Raw genomic sequence first — 21,019 nt, forward strand, 5'->3', positions numbered from 1 at the left:
TAAACAAAAGTTGGTATTATTTAGGCTTAAAAAGGAAGGAAATTCTGATGCATTCTACAACATGAAGGAAGCACGAGGGCAGTGTACAAAATGAAATAAGTCTGTCACAAAAAAGACAAATATTCTGAGATTCCACTTACATGAGGTTCCTAAGGCAGTCAAATTTATAGAGACAGAAGGTAGAAGGTTGGTTGCCAGGGATTGGGGGAAGAGGCAAATGGAGAGTTGTTTAATAGGTATAGAATTTCATTTTGCAAGATAAACATTCCTCTGGAGATTGGTTGCACAGCAATGTGAATGTACTAAAACTACTGAACATCATCCTTAAAAATGGTAAATTTTATGTTATGTGCATTTTACCATAACTTAAAAAGAAATTTCTAGGTTTTTTTCAGTAAAATTTATTTTTAAAAGAATGAAGTGAAATTTAATAAATGGTGTTGAAACAATTGCATTTTCTTATAGAAAAAAAGTAGATACATTCCTGATATGGTTTGGTTATGTCCCCACCCTAATCTCATCTTGAACTGTAGTTCCCATAATCTGCACGTGTTGTAGGTGGGAGGCAACTGAATCATTGGGGCGGTTACCTCCAGGCTGTTCTCTTGATACTGAGTGAGTTCTCACAAGATCTGATGGTTTTATAAGGGACTTTTCCCCCATTTCACTTGGCTCTCATTCTTCTCCTTCCTGCTGTCATGTGAAGAAGAATATATTTGCTTCCCATTCTGCCTTGATTGTAAGTTTCCTGAAGCCTCCCCAGCCATGCTGAACTATGAGTCAATTAAACCTCTTTTCTTTATAAATTACCCTGTCTCAGGTATGTCTTTATTAGCAGAGCGAAAATAGACTAATACAATTCCTTACATCAAATCATACATAAAAGTAAAGCCCAATGTTATTTAAGACCTAAGCTCAAAAATAAAAATTTAAAACTCTTAGAATAAAGTATAGGAGAATATCTTTTTCACCTTGGGAATACAGAAAGGTTTTGAAAAGAAAGCACAAAAAGTACAAAATAAAGAAAAAGATGAATAATTTTGACTATGCCAAATCATAACTTTTATCTGACAATCAAAATGAAATAAGCCATAACTGGTGACAATATATTAGTAATACTATAAAAGTGGTATCCAGAACTTTACACACACACTCATGCATACATACACACTCTTATAAATCAATGAAACAACACATGCACACATACACACTTATAAATCAGTGAAAAAACACAAATGAGAAAATGGACAAAGTATATAAACAATTAGGAGAGGAAATCAGAATGGCCAATGCATATGAAAAAATCCTTAACCCCACTCGTCATCAGCGAAATCTAGATTTAAACAGTGAAATGATACTACTTCATATCCATCAGATTGACAAAAAACAACCAAAAAACCAATTATCTAACATTAACAAGAACTGGTGAAGATGTGGGTATATCTTCAAACACAGATGGAAGGATAAATTGATACTATCATTTATAGACCAATCTATCAACTATCAAGTGAAGTTGAAAATGTGTATACCCTATGATTCCACAATTCTCCACATATCCTTGAGAAATTTTTACAGGTGGGCACAAGGATGGTCACAGCAGAATTGTTCATAATGGGAAAATTGGAAACAACTCACATTTCTCACAGTAGGGGAATGATAAATTGAGGAATAGCTGATTATAGAATGCTAGACAGGATTTAAAGTTATTAAATCAGACATATATGAAATAAAAGATTCTGAATACTGTAGTTCAGATTTTTTAAAAAGCAAGTTGCAGAATGATACAATATAATGCCCTTTATTAAATACTTTCAAATTTGCAATTAATTATTCCTTCTATTTTTATAGATATATTTAAGTTAAAGCATAACAATATAGACAAGATAGTTCCTTTAAAAATTAAAAATAGAATTACCATATCATTGAGCAATTCCGTTTCTGTGTATATTCCCAGAAGAATCAAATACGGAGATGTGCATATTTTTTGTACACACATGTTCATAATAGCATTACTCACAATAGCCAAAAGGTGAAAACAACCTAAGTGTCCATCAACAGATGAAGGGATATGCAAGGTATACTTAAAAAGGAAAAAAATTCTGATAACATGCTACAACATGGATGAAACTTGAGGACATTATGCTAAGTGAAATAAGTCACAAAGGACAAATACTACATGATTCCTTTTATATGAGATATCTAGAGTTGTCAGATTCATAGAGACAGAATCTAAAACGGTGACTGCCTGGGGCTGAAGCAATTGGAGATTGAGGAGTTATTGTTTAATGAGTACAGAGTTTGTTATGCAAGATGAAAAGACTTCTGGAGATGGATGAAAAGACTTCTGGTGATGGAATGTGAATGTGCTTAATGCCACTGAACTGTATACTTAAAAATACTTAAGATGTAAATGTTGTTATATGTAGTCTACCACAATGTTTAAAATACGCCAATAAATTTCACTGATCTCTCCCACACACACACCCCCACACACAAAAGGGGACCAGATACATACCAAATTCATGATAGTTTTTGCCCCTAAGGAAACAGGGAGGGGAACAGGACTAAGAATGGAAATACAAGTAACTTCAACTTTATCTGTAATGTGTTTTTAAAGATAAGCAGACAGGCGGGGCATGGTGGCTCAGACTTGTAATCCCAGCACTTTGGGAGGCAAAGGAAGGAGGATCACTTGAGCCCAGGAGTTTGAGACCAGCCTGGGTAATATATATATAGACCCCATCTCTACTACAAAAAAAATTTTTTTTTAATTAGCTAGGTGTAGTGGCATGCACCTGTAGTCCTAGCTATTCAGGAGGCTAAAGTGGGAGGATCACTTGAGCCTGGGAAGTCAAAGCTTTAAATAAGCTATAATTGTGCCACTGTACTCCAGCCTGGGTGACAGAGTAAGATGCTGTCTCAAAAAATAAGCAAAAAAAAAAAAGCCAAACCAAGCATAAACAAATGTTCACATTTGTTATTTTTGGTAATTACTATGGTCTTGAATGTTTGTGTCCTCTCAAAACTCATATGTTGAAATCCTAATCCCCAAGGTGATAGTATTAAGAGGTAGAGACTTTGGGAGTGATTAAACCGTGAGGGCAGAGCACTCATCAATGAAATAAGTGAAAAGAGAGGACAAAAGGAGTTTGTTTGCCCCTTCCACAATGTGAGGTCAATGAAGAGGTCACCATCTGTGAAGAACAGGTCCTCACAAAACACCAAATCTGCTGGGGCCTTGATCTGGGACTTCCCAGCCTCTAGAACTGTTAGATATTAATATAAGTTTTCTTGTTTATAAGCCACCCAGTTTATAGTATTTTTATTATAGTATCCCAAACTAAGATAATAATAATTTCATGAATGCTTGCTATATTATTATTCTATGTATTCTTTTATGTACTCTTGTATTGTTAATTTTTTAAATTAAAAAGTAAAGGTCCAAGCTACAAAAACAAGGTGGTGAAACAAGGAGAGGCCTTAGGAGACTAAAAGAAAATGGGAAAATTCTGAAATAATTAAAGTATCAGAGGTCTTGGTAAGGCCATAAACAATTTTGAGGGATTGACAGAATGAAAAGAATATGAATTGAAAACAAGTGGCTGGGCACAGTGACTCATGCCCATAATCCCAGCACTTTGGGAGGCTGAGGCAGGTGGACCACCTGAAGTCAGGAGTTCAAGACCAGCCTGGGCAACATGGTGAAACCCCATCTCTACTAAAAATTACAAAAATTAGCTGGGCATGGTGGCTGGCACTTGTAATCTCAGCTACTCAGGAGGCTGAGGCAGGGAGAATTGCTTGAACCAGGGAGGTGGAGATTGCAGTGAGCCAAGATCGCACCACTGCACTCCAGCCTGAGTGACAGAGCAAGACTCTGTCTGAAAAAAACATAAAACCAGCAAAAACTGAAAACAGCCATTCATGATGGCTCTAACACAATGGTGAGAGAAAAAGATTTTTAGTTTTGTAAAATAGAGTTAAAGCAGTGCCAAAAAAATGAATAGATCAAAGAAATAGCCTTAGGAAGTAAAAACAAAGATGATAAAAATATAAAGTCTTGTGCTGTGTGCTAAGAAAAATAAAATAAAAGGAGCCATGGTCCCTGCACTTTTTAGGAAGATAAAATTCAAAGGGAATTGATTAATCAACAAAATTAGATATCATGCTAATAAGTGAAAAATAAGATGTATTGAGAATATAGGCTATAGAAATTCAGTAGAGAAGAAAAAGATTATGAAGTGGCCCAATATTACATAATGGAGTAAATAGCAATTGAGTAGACTCATGAAGGAATAAAGTTTGGACATGGAGAATACAGAAAGGTAGACTACGTTAGTTACAAGCAGAGAATGTGTATAAAAGTGTGATTGCACAAATAAGTAGTGTATGTTTGGGGATAGTGGCTGAAAACCAGTCTAACAGGAACAGAAACTAGAAAGCACTGAGAAATATAGTTGGAGAAGTGGGTGGAGATTCTAAAGGAGAAGATTCTAAAATTTTAACTTACTCAAGACAGGACTGTTAAGGATTTTAAGCAAGGGAGTGTTAGTAGAGTATTACTGGAGGAAAATTAATCTGTAAGCATACAAAAAGAGACTAGAAGCAAGGAAGAAAGCTTGATACTAAGGAAGTAAACTTTCAGGACACTTGTTAGTTTGTGGACGTTTTCACCTATTATTTTTAAAAACAAAATGTGTAACATTACCTTCTAGCTTGAGATTTATCCCTCCACATTTTATAATTCCAATGAATTTGGCTTCTATCTGACCATTTTTATAAACAAAAATTGTTGGTAAACAATTGTCATGGTAGTGTTGAATACAGCTATTCACGATGGCTTTAACAAATTTAGTTTCTGGAAACTTTCTTGCTAGAAGACTAAGATGCTGGTTAACCAACAAACACATTGGGATGCTAAAAAGAGAAACAGTACATACAATATTTAATAAACAGACTACTCATCTCAGTCTAATGAAAGAAGTAAAATATCTCCAGGACAAAAATATATCTTAGATAGTTTCTAATATAAAAGCATGTTATTATCCTCTATTGTTACCTTTAGCAATGATGAACTGTATGTAGAGTCCTCTGGTTTTGACTGCAAGCACCATTATAGCTGAGAATGAAGCTAGCTAACATGGCAAGCTGATGCTTAACTTAGGGAAACTATATCCAACTGAGCATCAGTTTAGTTCAAGCAGATTCCCAGTTTGTAGGAAAAAAAAACAGGACAATTCTAGCAAATACTTGGCAGTTCTGAGTTGAAACAAAAGGATCCCAACCCTAATTGCCATCATGAGCTGCTTTCCATGTAATGAGTTTGCCACATCCAAAACTGTCTTTCCTGACCTCAACAAACTTCTTCCACAGTCTCTGGAATCCCCCTCCATGCCACATCCTGGTGGCCCCATTATCCAGAACTGTTCCTTACCAGAAATTTAATATTGATTGGAAGTGTGACCACAACCTCAGTTCTTCCTGCTTTATCACTTAATTCTCACCACATTCCTTGTTCAATTAGTCCCTTTTCTCCCAGTTTATCAAACTGTCAAGTGAATCCCTTCACCTCTACTTTATTTCACATTCCTTCCTTCTCCCATGGGACCTTTGTTGGTTACTGTTCCCCTCTTTTCCTGTTTTCTCATCTTTCCTTCTCCAAAGACTCTTTCTCCATTTTACATAAACATATTCAAGTTGGGCTGGGTGTGGTGGCTCATGCCTATAATCCTGGCACTTTGGGAGACCAAGGTGGACAGATCATTTGAGGTCAGGCGTTCAAGACAAGCCTGGCAAAATGGTAAAACCCCATCTCTACTAAAATATAAAAGGTTTTAGGGGCCAAGGCAAAACTTCTTTGCCCTCTGAAGGAAGGTTCACTGAAAGACTGACTAACAAAAGGCAGATTAATTGGAGAAAGGGCACACAAATTTATTAACATGCACATGAGAGAGGAAACACAAAGTACCCCGAAACCCTCCATTGGGGTACAGAAGCTCATATGCCATCTTGAGGCTAGAGGCTACAGAAGGAATGGAGGCTCTGGAATGGCCAAAAACAGGTTATTGGGGTAAATCAGGTTACAGTGGCAAGACAGGCTATGGGAGGCAGAGAAAAGAAGGCCTGGCTAGCAAAGGTGGCCTTGTTATGTAGATGAAACCTTACATGTAGCAGCCCTCAAAGAGAAAAGATGGTAAATGTTTCTTTTAGACCTTTAAAGGCATCAGATTCTCAGTTAACTTTGGTCCTAGATCAGACTAGAGAAGGCCCTCAGAGAAGGCCTGACTGCATGAATGCAGATTTTCTCTACAGTTGCAAATCTCCCCACCAAAAGGCAGCTTTACAGGGTTACTTTGGTTTGCTGGTTCTCTCAACAACCCATCTCAAAATATGTCAAGAAAGTATATCTTAGGGTAAAATGTTTTGACTTCCTTCAAGGTGAAATGAGTCCACTAATATCTAATTCAGAGAAATTTTATCATTATCATTAGAAATTTTATCATAATGAAAGCTCAGGCGGTTGTACAACAGATATTTGTGGTGTGGGTCAGTTGTGTGAATGGCAGAAGGCAAGTAGGCATTGGTGGTGGTAGTGGAAAGTGTAGAATTAAGAGAATAGTGTATAACAGATTGTGACTCAGGGAGAAAGGGTTGCCCAAAGATAATTCTGATAGCAAGCAGTAGGGGAACAAATTTGGGGGGAGTTCAGGGACAGAATTTTAACCTGAGAAGAGCTGTAAAATATGAGGCAGACCTCTAAAATCACAAAACAAGTTAAGAACCTATTTATGGTATTCAAGTTTCAAAATACGTACTTGGGAATAGGAAAAATATAAAAACCCCAAATTAGAATTTGGGTACAGGTATAAGATTAAATAAAACCAGAAACAAGACTGACTACAAGCTAAGTAATTAGGCTTAATGGCCCATGTTGAATTAGATCCATCTAAGGCAACTTAAAGAGGCTAAGTCTTCATTTGTATAAAAAGTGGGTCTAATCCTACCAATTTAATGGCAAAGAGCCATTAAAATTATAGAATTTAGGAGCCTAATAAAAAAACAAACACTACCCTTTTATAAAATTGATAATAAGTAGCCAAAAACGAAACCATCTTTGCAAAAAAATTGTAACAGTGAGAGAATTATGATAGTGAAAGAGATCTGATCTAACCAACCCCTATCTTCCCTTTAACCTCTAAACTGCCTTGAATCATTCCTGGGCTTGGGCTAAGCTAACTTTGGGAGAAAATCAGTTTATAATTTAAATGATAATAGACTTTCCCCAAAACTAAACCCCGTTTGTAAAGCTAAAGGAAGATTAGGTTAGGAGGATGAGAGGAGCCTGAATTCTGCTAAGATACACACTTAAACAATTACCAGCCATTATTCTGGAGGTCACAAGATTTGCAACTTCCTCAATTACTCCTGCAGATAACATCACTATTATAGAACCTAAGATTGGCCTTTTTGATATATCTTTTTGGGTTTTTGCATTTCTGATGACTGATGCCTCTACCTGGACCCACCAAGAAGTCCTGTGGCCCCACACAGAAGCAGACTTAGCATTCATGAGGGGTGTATTAGTCCATTCTCATGCTGCTAATAAAGACATACTCGAGACTGGGTAATTATAAAGGAAAGAAGTTTAACTGACTCACAGTTCAGTATGGCTGGGGAGGCCTCAGGAAACTTATAATCATGGTAAAAGGGGAAGCAAACACTTTCTTCTTCACATGGCAGCAGCAAGGAGAAATGCTAAGCAAAAGGGGAAAAGCCCCTTATAAAACCATCAGATCTCATGAGAAATCACTCATTATCACAAGAACAGAATAAGGGTAACTGCTCCCATGATTAAATTACCTCCCACCAGGTCCCTCTACAGTTCAAGATGAGATTTGAGTGGGGACATAGCAAAACCATATCAAGGACCATTTTCCACATCCCTATGATTGTATTCCCAACCAATCAGCAGTACCCATTCTATGGTCTGGCAAACTATCCTTGAAAAACCCCAACTCCTAAATTTTGGGGGAAGCTGATCTGAGTAATAAAACTCTGGTTTCCTGTTCAGTTGACTTTGTGTGAATTAAACTCTTTATTGTAATTCCTCTGTCTTGATAAATTGGATCTCTGTGGACAGCAGGCCAAAACCTGCTGGGTGGTTACAAAAACATAAATTGACAATTATCCTTTAACTTTACAATATTAAAAGCTGTAAGTAAATTCATTATTTTTGTTTTTTTGTTTTTGTTTTTGTTTTTATTGAGACCGAGTCCCACTCTGTTGCCTAGGCTGGAGTGCAGTGACATGATCTTGGCTCACTGCAACCTCTGTCTCTTGGGTTCAAGTGATTCTCCTGTCTCAGCCTCCCAAGTAGCTGGGATTATAGGGAAACACCACCATGCCCATCTAATTTTTTGTACTTTTAGTAGAGACACAGTTTTGCCACGTTGGCCAGGCTGGTCTCAAACTCCTGACCTCAGGTGATCCGCCTGCCTTGGCCTCCCAAAGTCCTGGGATTAGAGGCATAAGCCGCCATGCCCAGCCAGTAAATCCATTGTCAAAAACTAGTTTTCGAAAGAATATTTGTAACACAATTATTTTCTGTTGTATTTTATAAACTTGGATTATTACAGATTAATTTTTAAAATATATGTTTTACACAAACACAGGAATATATTTTCTTAATGTCCAGAAAACTAATATATAACTACTTTAGAGTAGCCCAAAAAAACCTTCTAAGAAGGTCACAAATACTTAAAATATTATGAAATCACATCGTTCTTTTTGAGTCTATCAAAACATATGACAATTTGAAGCAGACTAAAACACATTCAACCTCTTTATGATTTTTTAAGATTTCTAAAAACTAGTAATTTATCTGGAAAAAATAACCATTAAAGCAGATAATTTTACCTAGAAGCAATATCTACTCTGCAAACCACAAAGGGTCAGAAAAAACATTCAGTGAACCACTTCAGTATATAATACTTACCACAAACAAATCCCAGTTTTGTAAATGTCAGTGTTTCTCATCTTTATTTGTGAGACTTACAAGCAGCATTTACAAACTGGTTAACTAAATAAATAGTAGACGTAATATGGAAGTGTGATTTGAGGAAATAACTTTTATCTAAAGAATGCAAGTCCCTTTAAATGTTTACACCCACAGAGTCATTAAAATGAGACAGCAGGCTAGGCACAGTGGTTCACGCCTGTAATCTCAATAATTTGGGAGGCTGAGGCAGGAGGATTGCTTGAGGCCAGGAGTTCAAGACTGGTCTGGGCAACAGAGCAAGACCCTATTTCTACAAAAAATGTTTAAAAATTAGCTGAATGTGGTATGCAAACCTGTAGTCCAAGCTACGTGGAGGACTGAGGCAAGAGGATCATTGCTGGAGCCCATGCATTCAAGGCTGCAGTGAGCTACGATCATCACTGCACTCCAGCCTGGAAGACACAGTGAGACCCTGTCTCAAAAAAAAAAAAAAAAAAGAGAGAGAGAGAATTACAACCTACTCCCTCCTTGACCTATGTATTCATCTCTTGAAACTGTTGCTATTGCTTCCAAGTAGCTATAAATTAACCCAGTAATACATCAGACACTGTAACTTTTATAGATTAACAATGTATAGCCAATCACTAATTAAGGTTATTTCCTTAAGCCAACGAGAATTTCTGACAAACAACTTTGCATCAGTCCACTCTCTGTCTTCCTTTTATGTCTTCACAAACCTGTTCATAACAAAGGCTAAAGGGAAGTTATATCCAAGGTTACTTAGGTTTAGTCTTCTGGGCAGCTATCCTCACTTTGGCTCAAGTAAACTCTTTAAATTATATTTTGTGCCCAGTGTCTTCCTTTTAGGTCAACACATTCTTTTTAAGACTTTAAAGGTACTTAAAAATTAATCTACCAAGACTTTTAGTTATAATGAAATAACTTTTATGGGGCATTTTCTTTTATGGGGCATGTTGTCCTATCAAAATTTGACTCAGGAACTGCAAATTATAGCCCTATACAGGCTACACAGGGCTATATACAGGGCTTTAATTTGCATAAATTGCTCTGTTCATAATTTCCCCAAGGACCTAAAGAGAAAAAAATTTATTATTCAGAGATTGAGATAAGGACAATGAGGTTGCTGTCATGGCCTCTGTCCCTGGAATGGTTTATAGCCCTGAGGCAGAGGGGTAGGGACCTAAAGCTAGAAGGACTGTTTGAATGAGAGAAACAGAGTTGGGGAAAAGTCTACTTTCCCCAACTACTAGGCAAGACTGCTGAGGCCTGGGGACAGTGGGTTATACTTAGTACAACCAGGCATTTTTAAATTAACTGTCTTGGAGGAATGGGGGAGTGCAAGGGTGCAAAGGTGCAGGGGAATTGTTCTATTAGAAGAGACTTAAAAGAGATGATATATCTAAATGTGCTGCATAATTCTTGATTAGCTCCTTGTCCAAAAACATATGTATTTATAAAAGATATTTTTAAGTCAGTTAGGAAAATCTGAGTAAGGATGTGGTATTACATGTTATTAGAAATTAGTGTTAATTTTGTTAGGTGAGAAAATGGTATTGTGGTTTTGTAGAAGAATGCTCTTGAAGGGATTCATAGTATGCCACACCAAAATACGCCACTCTGGCGTAGGATTATTTTGAGCTAAAGGCAACTGAAAAGAAACAGACACAAGAAAAATCTTCTCCACACAGTAACATCCTCACTCCTGTCTCTACTAGGAAGGGCAAGACACTGTTAATCACTGGATAAAGCTCTAGATTCTTACTATCCCAGTGAGGCACCAGAGGAATCTATATAACAAACCTTGCTAAAATAACATTTAATTTCCATTCGTTTCACCCATGTATTTACCATTCCACAGTTTGTTACTTCTAGAATCTCAAAGACCCTTTCTGTTGTCTTGTCACTTCACTACAAATCTGCTGTCCTTTTGTTAAGATGCTATATAAGCCCAAGTTCTAACCACTCCTTTGAATTACTTATCACTGAGCTCTCCCATGTGTATATGTAATGCATTTGTTAATAGACTTCTGTTTGTTTTTCTCTTATTAATCTGTCTTTTGTCAGTCTAATTTGCAGGGCCAAGCCAATAAACTTAAAATGGGTAGAGGAGATAGAATTTTTTTTTCTTCCCAACACCTTTATGTTTTGAAGGTGCATGCTGAAGTACACAGGAATAAATCATCATGCTATATTCAGTTTACTTTGAAATGGTTCTACAAATGCAAATATACACATACACAGAAACAACTATATAAATATGGCAAAATGTTACTTGTTGAATCTATCTGGTTGATATTTAGTGTTCATTTTCTCATTCTTTCTACTTCTCTGTATTTTTGAGATTTTCTACAATAAAAAGTTTTTAACTGAACTACGAAAGAATGCTTACTTTTCTAAAAAGTGTGACAACTTCCTTATATTAGAAATGAAAAGATGTTAAAATACCTAATTAAATTCCTGAAACCAATGACTATCAAAAACTCTATGGATGTATGCATATGTAATATATAGTTTCTTTTTCTTGAGTACTGTTATATACTTTGTAAAACCTTAAAACCAAACATATGTCTTTTAAAATAGTAGTATATTAACATTTTGAAATACTATGGTAATTACCTTGATCTGTATAGATGAATTATAACCCACACATCTTTTTCTGCATTTGTGACTTCATTTACATACTGATTTCCAGAAATTTCTCTTAATTCTCCAAATTTTTGTTTTTTCTTAAGGGCTCTCCATTCCTGTAACCGCTTCTTTCTAATTAAAACATGAAATTTAATTACTTAAGAATATCCTCAATATTCTTATATTCTTAAGATGATTCTCATATGTAGTAACAATTTAGGGCAATGAATATAATGCCTATACATATCAAACACTTTAAATGATGAGATAACTATGAATGATCTTATAAAGCCAATTTCTCTTTTTATATGCAAATTTGTGTTATGGATATTGGAAAGTATAAGAAGTTTGCTATCAACTTTTAAATTTGTTTGTATTTAAGACTAGGTTTAAATCATAGCTATAGAGAGTTTATCTAGATGTTGTGCCAACAAACTCTCATGTACAGGCTGAATATTTCATTAAGGAGAATAACGATATCCAACAGTTACCAAATGCTTGCTATGTTGCCAGGCACTATTTTAAATACATAACATTAATGAACTTCATCCTTGTAAAAATGTTACAAAGCAAGTATTATTATTATCCCCATTTAAATGTTAGTAACTATCATGCTAAGATGATCTTTACTTTGAAGACTTTGTGGATATTTGTAATTACTTGTTATATACATAGATTTATTATAGACAGAGAGGTAGTAGAGGAGAGTGATTATGAGTTTGGATTATAAGGTCAGACTAAACTGGGTTTAAATGCCAGTTCCAGTACTTGTTAATAGCATAAACTTGGGCAAGTCATTTAATCTCTCTATACTTCAGGTTCCCTAACTGTACATGGGAATAATACTAATAACTACTTACAAAGGATTATTGAGAAATAAATAATACATGTAAATTTCTTAGCAGGGTGTCTGACACACTGTGAGCATTCAATAAATGTTTACCTATTTATCTATCCATAGAGATCCTCAAAACTTTGTTTAAAAAACCAACTCTCTCAACATTTATATACTTCGACAATTTTGCTGTTGAACACCTGGATTCATGAAGCAAATCTAAATGGTTTCTGACATCTCTGCAAGTTTATTAACATTTAGTGATTCTATACCTCTAAGTTTGCTGGGAGTACTTACTCTCTTTCTTTTTCTGTGCATTAACCATATTTTCTTATTTTATGTATTCTCGATGCTCTGCCATCTGGCACATTGCTGATTCTGTAGAGTCTGCCCCTCCCAGGGCTAGCAAACTCCACGAGATAGCACTCTTCAAACACAAACTAACCAATGTAGGGCTCATACCATCAGTCACCTCATTTATCAGACTAAGCCACTATTCCCTGCCCTAATCATCCCAGGGCCAGGTACCAAACAACTAGAGATAGCCCCTATATCCCAGAGCCCACCAAAATTACTGAAACTAGCCAATCCTAATTTTGTTTACCCTGCCTTGTCTTGCTTTTCCCATACAAACCACAATAAAAGCATTATGCCCATGCTTTTCCCTTGCTCCTTCTGACTCCTGATCAATTCAGGTGCTTCACTGCATGGCCTCGGTGTGGCATGATGTGACATACACCCCACAGCTGGAAACTGTGAGTAACCAACTATCCTTTCAATAGCAACTGTCTCCTGACACATTTGAATAAAAACAAAACCTGAGTATATTTTAAAACATTCTTACCTTATTTCACATGCTAGAAACATATCAAATAAAACCTCTTACTTTACATAACCAGTAATCCAAGTAAAATCAAACCTAGGGGAGAATGCCAAGGATAGTACCCCAAGGCTACTTGGGACAGTAACCCAAGGCTGGGGGACCTCTCATAGTTTTCAAATTGAAGTCCTTCAATTTTTCTCCACTGGCCCAGTTATTTGCAACCTAGAGTTACTCTACAATTCTTCTGAGAGCCCTACTTTGTTTGCACCAAGTATCTAATTTCCCTCAATTTGATCTTACTGGCTTAATATCTTTCAGAAATTTCAAAATATTTTTGTCCCAATGATGACACTATGCTCTACTTAAGGGTACAACTATCAGCAACTTCTCTTCCTCCTCCCCTCTTCCACTTCCTCCTTCTTCTCATTTGTCTTTGTTACTTCAGTGGAATTGGGCAGCGGAGAATGGTAAACACATGGGCTAGTTTTGCCATCAGGAGGTCACACAGTATTCAATGGCCTGCATTTTTCACCTAACAATCCTATCAGTTGGGATTCGGTTGCATAAATAGAAAGCTCACTAGCTATTTTAAGCAGACAGGAGCTTAATATGGAAAATTAAATACTTCACCAATCCAATGAAAAGACAGAAGGAGCAGGCTCTAGACCTGGCTACCAGGAATGACTCTTAGAACAACATGCAAAACTGGTCTGCCAAGGCTCTACCACAATCCAGAAACTAGGGAATCTGGAACTACAACTCCATTGTTGGCTCTAGTACCAAACTATTCTGAGAATCAGAAAGCCAGTGTAACAACTTTTGTCTATAGAAACCTATCTTCTTAGTAATAATCTGAGGATGAGAAATCATTGCCAAAATAATGGCTCCATTGGACACTATACTCCATACCTGGATGATCGAATCAATCATATCCGAAACCTCAGCATCATGCAATATACCCATGTAACAAACCTTCATGTGCATCCCCTGAATCTACAATAAAAGTTGAAATTATAAAATAAAAAACAGAATAATGGCTCCAAAACCATGATGCAAATTCTAGATTAGTACCAGCTAAATGGATGCTTTGTGTGTTTCTACTTCTTTCTGCACTTAATTTAGTTCTGAATTCACATCCCTGGTGAATGGCTAAATCACATTATTTACCTTTACTGCAATAAAGTCTGAGAAACATCATTTTAGTTTTTTAGCTTCCATGGTACTGGAATACCCCAAGGGAAAGGGGAGCATATGTCAAAAAGGCCAATTTAGTATTATATGCCACAAACAATATACTACAGATTTGTTTATTGCTATGTATAAATTTTTTCATCCTTTTAGCTAGAAGAGCTTCTGAGCTGACTCGTTATTTTATAGCAAATCATCTACACAATAACATTTGTCTCTTCTTTTTTGAATATTACATCTTTTTTTTTTTAAATCTTGTCCTAAGGCACTGGCTAGGACCTATAGTATGACGTTTAATAACAGAGATGAGGCAGGACGTGGTGGCTAAAGCCTGTGATCCCAGCGCTCTGGGAAGCCAAGGCGGGCAGATCACTTGAGGTCAGGAGTTTGACACCAGCCTGGCCAACAAGGTAAAATTCTGTCTCTATCAAAAAATACAAAAAGTAGCCAGGCATGGTAGCATGCACCTGTAGTCCCAGCTACTCAGGAGGCTGAGGCAGGAGAATTGCTTGAACTCGGGAGATAGAGGCTGCAGTGAGCTGAGATTAGGCCATTGCACTTCAGCCAGTGCCACAGAGCGAGACTCTGTTCCCTGCTACCACCAAAGAAAAAAACAGATGATAGTGAACAATTCATCTTTTTCTCATAATAACTTTTAATGTTTGTTAAAATTTTTATCAAGTAAGAAAAGTTCCATTACTTTAGCTTACCACGTTTTTAAAAAATATTTTCTTGCTGTTTTGTTTTTACTTTAAATGAAGAATTTGCTTTAAATCAGCATTAGCAAGATAAGTACAGAATTTCTTAAGAAAAAATAATATTTTTAAACATTACAGGTTCAGGTACAGAAGTGAAAATAATGCCATAATTTGGTGGCACCTAAATTTGTGATTTTGATGTGGAATATGCAAATAAAAGAATTTCTATTTATGGCATCTCTCTTTAATCTCTATGGTAGAGACAGGTAGGGTGATCATCATTATAGCTTTCTCTTCTGGGGAAGCTACATTTACTTGGAAGACTACATTTGCTAGCTTGTCTCACAGTTGAATTAGAATCATGAGACTAGATTACAGCCCATGGCACATGAGTGAAAGTGATATATACATTTCGATGACTCATCCCTAAAATGCCCCATGTGATCTTTCACACTGTCTTTCTGATCCACACAACTAGAGGTAAAGGTTTCTGAATTATGTAGCCCCTAATGAAAACAGCCCAGGTCCATAGTCAACACCTGGGAGAGAGCTGCTCAGGAGAACTGTAGGATAAGCATCAAAGAGTTGTGTAACCATCACTACTACCTAATTCAAAACATTTTCATCACTCCACAATAAACCCATATCTATTCACAGTTACTCCCTATCCCTCTTCCCAGGCTCTGGTAACCAATAATCTGTGTTCTGTCTCTGTGACTTTTTGTACTGGTTTCTTTCCCTTAGCATGATGTTTTCATCCATGTTGTAGAACATATTGGTACTTCATTTCACTTCATTTATGGCTGAATAAATTCCACTGTATAGATACATCACTTTTGGTTATCTATTCATCAACTGATGACATTTAGATTGTTTCCATTTTGGAGTTATTGTGAGTAATGTTTCTATGCCATTCCTATACATGTTTTGAATTCTCTGGGGTATATATCTAGAAGTAGAATTGCTAACTTTATATTTAACCTTTTGAGGATCCACCAGATTGTTTTTCAAAGTGGCTGTACCATTTACATTCCCAGTAGCAATTCACAGGGTTCTCATCCTCACCACCTTATTTATTATAACCACCTTAGTGTGTATGAAGTAGTCTGCCACAGAGGGGTCTTCCCTAACTCCAGTAGTTAGTGTCAGATTGAAATGAACTGTAGAACACCCAGTTGGTATCCAGGAAGTCGGAGAACTGGTTGTGGGGGACTCTGCTACATTTCATGCTGGAAGTGGTATGAGTAAAACACACCAGAGGAACTAAAAACTACAGTAACTGAAATAAAAGAATACACTGGAGAGTTTCAAAAGAAGATTTGAGGAAGCAGAAGAATCAGCAACCTTCAAAATAGGACAACTGCAATGATCAAATCTGAGGAACAGAAAAAAAAAAGAATGAAAAAATAAATAAATAGGGCCTAAAGAGTCTATGGGATGATATCAAGCAGACCAACATACATGTGTGCATCTCAACAGAAAAGAGATAGAAAAAAAAGCATAAAGAATATTTTAAGCAATAATGGCTGAAAATTTCCCAAATTTGATGAAATACATGAACTGATATATCTAAGACCAACAAACTCCAAGTATAAACTCAAAGACACCCATATGGGGATACATCAAACACTACTGAAAGGCAAGAGACAGTGAGAATCTTGGTAGCAGAGAAGCAAGTCATCACATACAAGGGATCCTCAATAAGACTATCAGCCAGTTTCTCAGTAGAAATTTTGGAAGCTAAAAAGACAATGAGTTGATATTTTTTAAATGCTGAGAGAAAACAACTGTCAACCAAGAATTCGGTATTTGGCAAAACTATGCTTTAAGAATGATGATAAATTATTGCATTTCTATATTTAAAATAAATAAATAAAAATAAAAAACACCAAGGGACCTAAACCTGCCCTAAAAAATGTGTGAAAGGAGTCCTTCAGGCTGAAATGAAAGGACACCAGATAGTAACAAAAGCCACATGAAGAAATGAAGAACACTGGTAAAGTTCACTACATAGGGAAATATAATAGCCAGTATTACTGTTTGGCTTTTACATTTTCCTATGTAAAAGCCATTATTGGAATTGGTTTCTTTTCTTTTCTTGTGTTTTTAGTGGAGACGGTGTTTTACCATGTTGGCCAGGCTGGTCTTGAACTCCTGACCTCCGGTGATCCGCCTGCCTTGGCCTCCCAAACCACCAGGATTATAAGCGTGAGACACTGTGCCTGGCTTAGAGTTGGTTTCTAATTTCTCTTTTTCTCCTGTATAATATAAAATGTAAATATATAAAGCAATAATAAATCTATGTTAATGCTTGCACAATATGTAAAAATGGAGTCTGTGACACTAACAAATAAAGAGAAGGATGGAGATGTGTTTACATACTATTGAATCTAAGTTGGTAAAAGTTGGTGTGATTCAAAGTAGGCCATTGTAACATGTTAATTTTTATCCTTAAGGTAAAAACTAAAAGATACACAGAAAATGAAAGAAGGAAATAAAAAATGGAACCCTACAGCTAACTGCAAAAAGAAAGTCATACTAGAAGACTTAAGAAAACAAAAATTATATAAGAAATACAGAAAACACCTAAGTAGCAGAAGCAACTCCTTTCTTAATTTTTTTTTTTTTTTTGAGACAGAGTCTCACTCCATCACCAGGTGCCAGGCTGGAGTGCAGTGGCGCAACCTCAGCTCACTGCAACCTCTGCCTCCTGGGTTCAAGCAATTCTCCTGCCTCAACCTCCCGAGTAGCTGGGACTACAGGCGCACGCCACCACACCCAGCTAATTTTTTTGTATTTTTAGTAGAGACGGGGTTTCACCATGTTGGTCAGGATGGTTTCAATCTCTTGACCTAGTAATCTGCCCGCCTCGGCCTCCCAAAGGGCTGGGATTACAGGCGTGAGCCACCTCGCCTGGCCAGCAACTCCTTTCTTAACAGCACTTACCTTAAACGTAAGTGTATTTTAAATTAATGTGATTAATCTCCAGCTAAAGGCAAAGATTGGCAAAATGAATTTTTTAAAAAGTGTGTTCCAGATTTCTTAGGCTTCTTCTCCATTTTTTTTTTTTCTTTTTTGAGACAGAGCCTCATTCTGTTGCCCAGGCTGGAGTGCAGTGGCATGATCTCAGCTCACTGCAACCTCCGCCTCTCAGATTCAAGCAATTCTCCTGCCTCAGCTGCCTGAGTAGCTAAGATTACAGGTGCATGCTGCTATGCCCGACTAATTTTTGTATTTTAGTCGAGGCAGAGTTTCACTATTTTGGCCAGGCTAGTCTTGAACTCCTGACCTCAAGTGATCCGCCTGTCTTGGCCTCCCAAAGTGCTGGGATTACAGGCATGAGACACTGCACCTGGCCTTCTCAGGCCTCTTTTATAAGAGCACTAACCCCATTCATGAGTGGGGAGCCCTCATGACCCAATCACCTCCCTAAGGCTCTACCTGTTAATGCCATCACCTTGCAGGGGTTAAATTTCAATATATGAATTTAGGAGGGGACACAAACATTCAGACCACAGCACCATCATTTAGTGGTTTTTATGGAAGTTTTATTAGATAGGCACGATTGATTAAATCATTGGCCACTGGTGACTAACTCAGTCTCTAGGCCCTCTGCCCTCTGCCCTCTGCCCTCTCCCGTCTCCAGAGAGCAGGAAATAGTGTTAAAAGTCCTAATCTTCTAACCACATGGTTGTTTCCTCTGGGAACCAGCCCTCATCCTAAAACTACAAGTATGTCTATGTCAGGAACTGGGGACAAAGACCAAATATATATTTCTTCTTATCACAGTTCCAGAATATATTTTATTCCTGTTTATAACTTCTATTTCATTATTGCTATTCTCTTTTTGATCATATATTATATTCCTGTCTTTTTAGCTCTTCAAGCATCTGTAAGATGTCTTAAAGTCTTTGTCTAGCAAGTCTGACTTCTGGGCTTCCTCAGGTACATTTTCTCTCAGTATATTTTGTTCCTTTGAACAGACAACTTTCTTGTTGTGTGTGCCTTGTAATTTTTGTTGAAAACTAGATATTTGAATCCTATAATGTGGTAATTTTGGAAATAAGATTCTCCTCCTTTGCCAGGGTTTTGTTTTTGTTTTTGTTTTAATTGTTGTAGACTGTCTTTGTGCTGGAGATCATTTTAGTTGGGAAACAAGTTGGGAAATGTATGAATCTGTTCTAATTTCTAAAATAATTTGTTTAAGAATGGTAATTAATTCTTCGTGAAATGATAGACACCTTTGACAGACATCATGCTAGAAGGAGAATCATGGCCATCTTTTTATGGGCCTCTTATTGCTATTTTCCACTTTAATAATATGTAGCTTGAAGTTATATTATATATCATTGGATAATTTTCTACTAAAGGCAAAATATTAAGAAAAAATGATGTAATGATGTAATAAAATTTCACCTTATATAAAGGGAGTTTCAAAATGTTACTTAAAAATTAGTGTTATTCTTTGTAAAATCTATTCAACAAATCTCTTAGTTTTATTCTTATAATACTTCATTCAAAAATTTATAACTAACTCAAATGAATCACTGTACCTATATGTTTCAATAGCTTGCATATCTTCTTCATCAAATTCATCTTCAGCTTCCTTCAGCTGTGCAAGAGTCATCTTTTCAAATGGTTTAACTAAAACAACATAAATTATAGATTATCAAACTGTTTAAATTTTTTTTTTTTATATTACAGTCAATGTCTAGAAAAAACTGTCTTAGATAAAGTAAATTAAGAGTATCTTTAGACAGCCAGGCGTGATGGCTCACACCAGTAATCCAGCACTTTGGGAGGCCAAGGTGGGCGGATCACTTGAGGTCAGCAGTTCAAGACCAGCCTGGCCAACATGGTGAAACCTCATTCTAGTAAAAATACAAAATAGTCAGTTGTGGTGGCAGGCACCTGTAATCTCAGTTACTCGGGAGGTTGAAGCAGGAGTATCACTTGAACCTGAAAGGCAGAGTCTGCAGAGAGCAGAGATTGTCCCGCTGAATTACACTCTGGGCAACAAAGTGAGACTCTGTCTCAAAAAAAAAAGAGTATCTTTAAACAAACATAAAGCAGCCAGCCACCAATAAAAAACCTATACATATTATAGAAAGTATAACATTAAAGTATTATTTCCTCAAGGTTCACAGAACTGACAGGCTACATTTAAAACTAGGTATGAAAACCAATTAGATTCCATAAATTTAGATTTCCCTCAAGTACCCGGAAATCTTGATAAATAATGCATATTATAGAGAATGATCACAATAGATGGTAATCACAAGGTAGAGGGACATGGTGGGAGAAGAAAGCTTACTAGGTTACACACCAGGATACGTCAGCTCTGTTATCAACTAGCATGTGATTTTCAACATGTAAATTAGTCATTTTAGGTGTCCCATCCAAATACTGAAAATAGGTGGGGTTTATATTAAATGATTTCTAACGTCTTCTCTCCCACTATGTTCATGAAATACCTTACTACTACCTTAACTGTATTAATCCCATCATCCAGCCCAGCAAATGTACAACTATACCCATTGCTTCTTTCTGTAAACGTAAAACCATTTCTTCAATTTCATCTTTTGGCTCTTCTTTAGGAGGTAGAATGCCAAAGTCTCTTAAAATGTCATTCCATTCTGTATCTTCATTGGGATCCTACACAAAAAGAAAAGAAAATTAACATGGTTGTACACTTTAATATGTATTTGGAAAATTCATTGACATGTAGCACTTCCAGGTATTCAATTGTTCATGAACTCTACAGTTAATTAGTTTTGAAGAATAAAGCAAAGTGACCTACTTTTTCCTACTTCCTAGCGCTAATGGGA

The 21,019-nt window shown here is 36.5% G+C and overlaps 2 protein-coding genes across 4 annotated transcripts in view; both read right to left on the minus strand.

Annotated features, from left to right (window-relative positions):
- Positions 1-11,720, minus strand: part of CLOCK (clock circadian regulator) — a 141,441-nt gene extending 129,721 nt beyond the window's left edge. Inside the window, exon 1 of the mRNA XM_064367247.1 lies at positions 11,636-11,720. The gene's annotated coding sequence lies outside the window, so the exon portion shown is untranslated. The remainder of the gene's footprint in view (positions 1-11,635) is intronic.
- PDCL2 (phosducin like 2) overlaps positions 1-21,019 on the minus strand; it is a 42,589-nt gene that overhangs the window by 11,575 nt on the left and 9,995 nt on the right. Inside the window, exons 2-5 of one of the 3 annotated variants that reach the window (XM_012441084.2) lie at positions 20,726-20,846; positions 19,745-19,835; positions 11,636-11,779; positions 4,709-4,917 (exon numbers count right to left, since the gene is read on the minus strand). In XM_012441084.2, the coding sequence (XP_012296507.2) occupies positions 4,709-4,917; positions 11,636-11,779; positions 19,745-19,835; positions 20,726-20,846 (565 nt within the window). Of the gene's footprint in view, positions 1-4,708; positions 4,918-9,351; positions 9,471-11,635; positions 11,780-12,779; positions 12,863-19,744; positions 19,836-20,725; positions 20,847-21,019 lie in introns of those variants that run through there. The other 2 variants (XR_010338998.1, XR_001105484.2) reach the window with 2 other exon arrangements.

The sequence above is a fragment of the Aotus nancymaae genome, unplaced genomic scaffold, assembly GCF_030222135.1.
Source record: "Aotus nancymaae isolate 86718 unplaced genomic scaffold, 86718_ANA_hifiasm-v0.15.2.pri h1tg000006l, whole genome shotgun sequence".
NCBI classification, from domain to species: Eukaryota; Metazoa; Chordata; class Mammalia; order Primates; family Aotidae; genus Aotus; species Aotus nancymaae.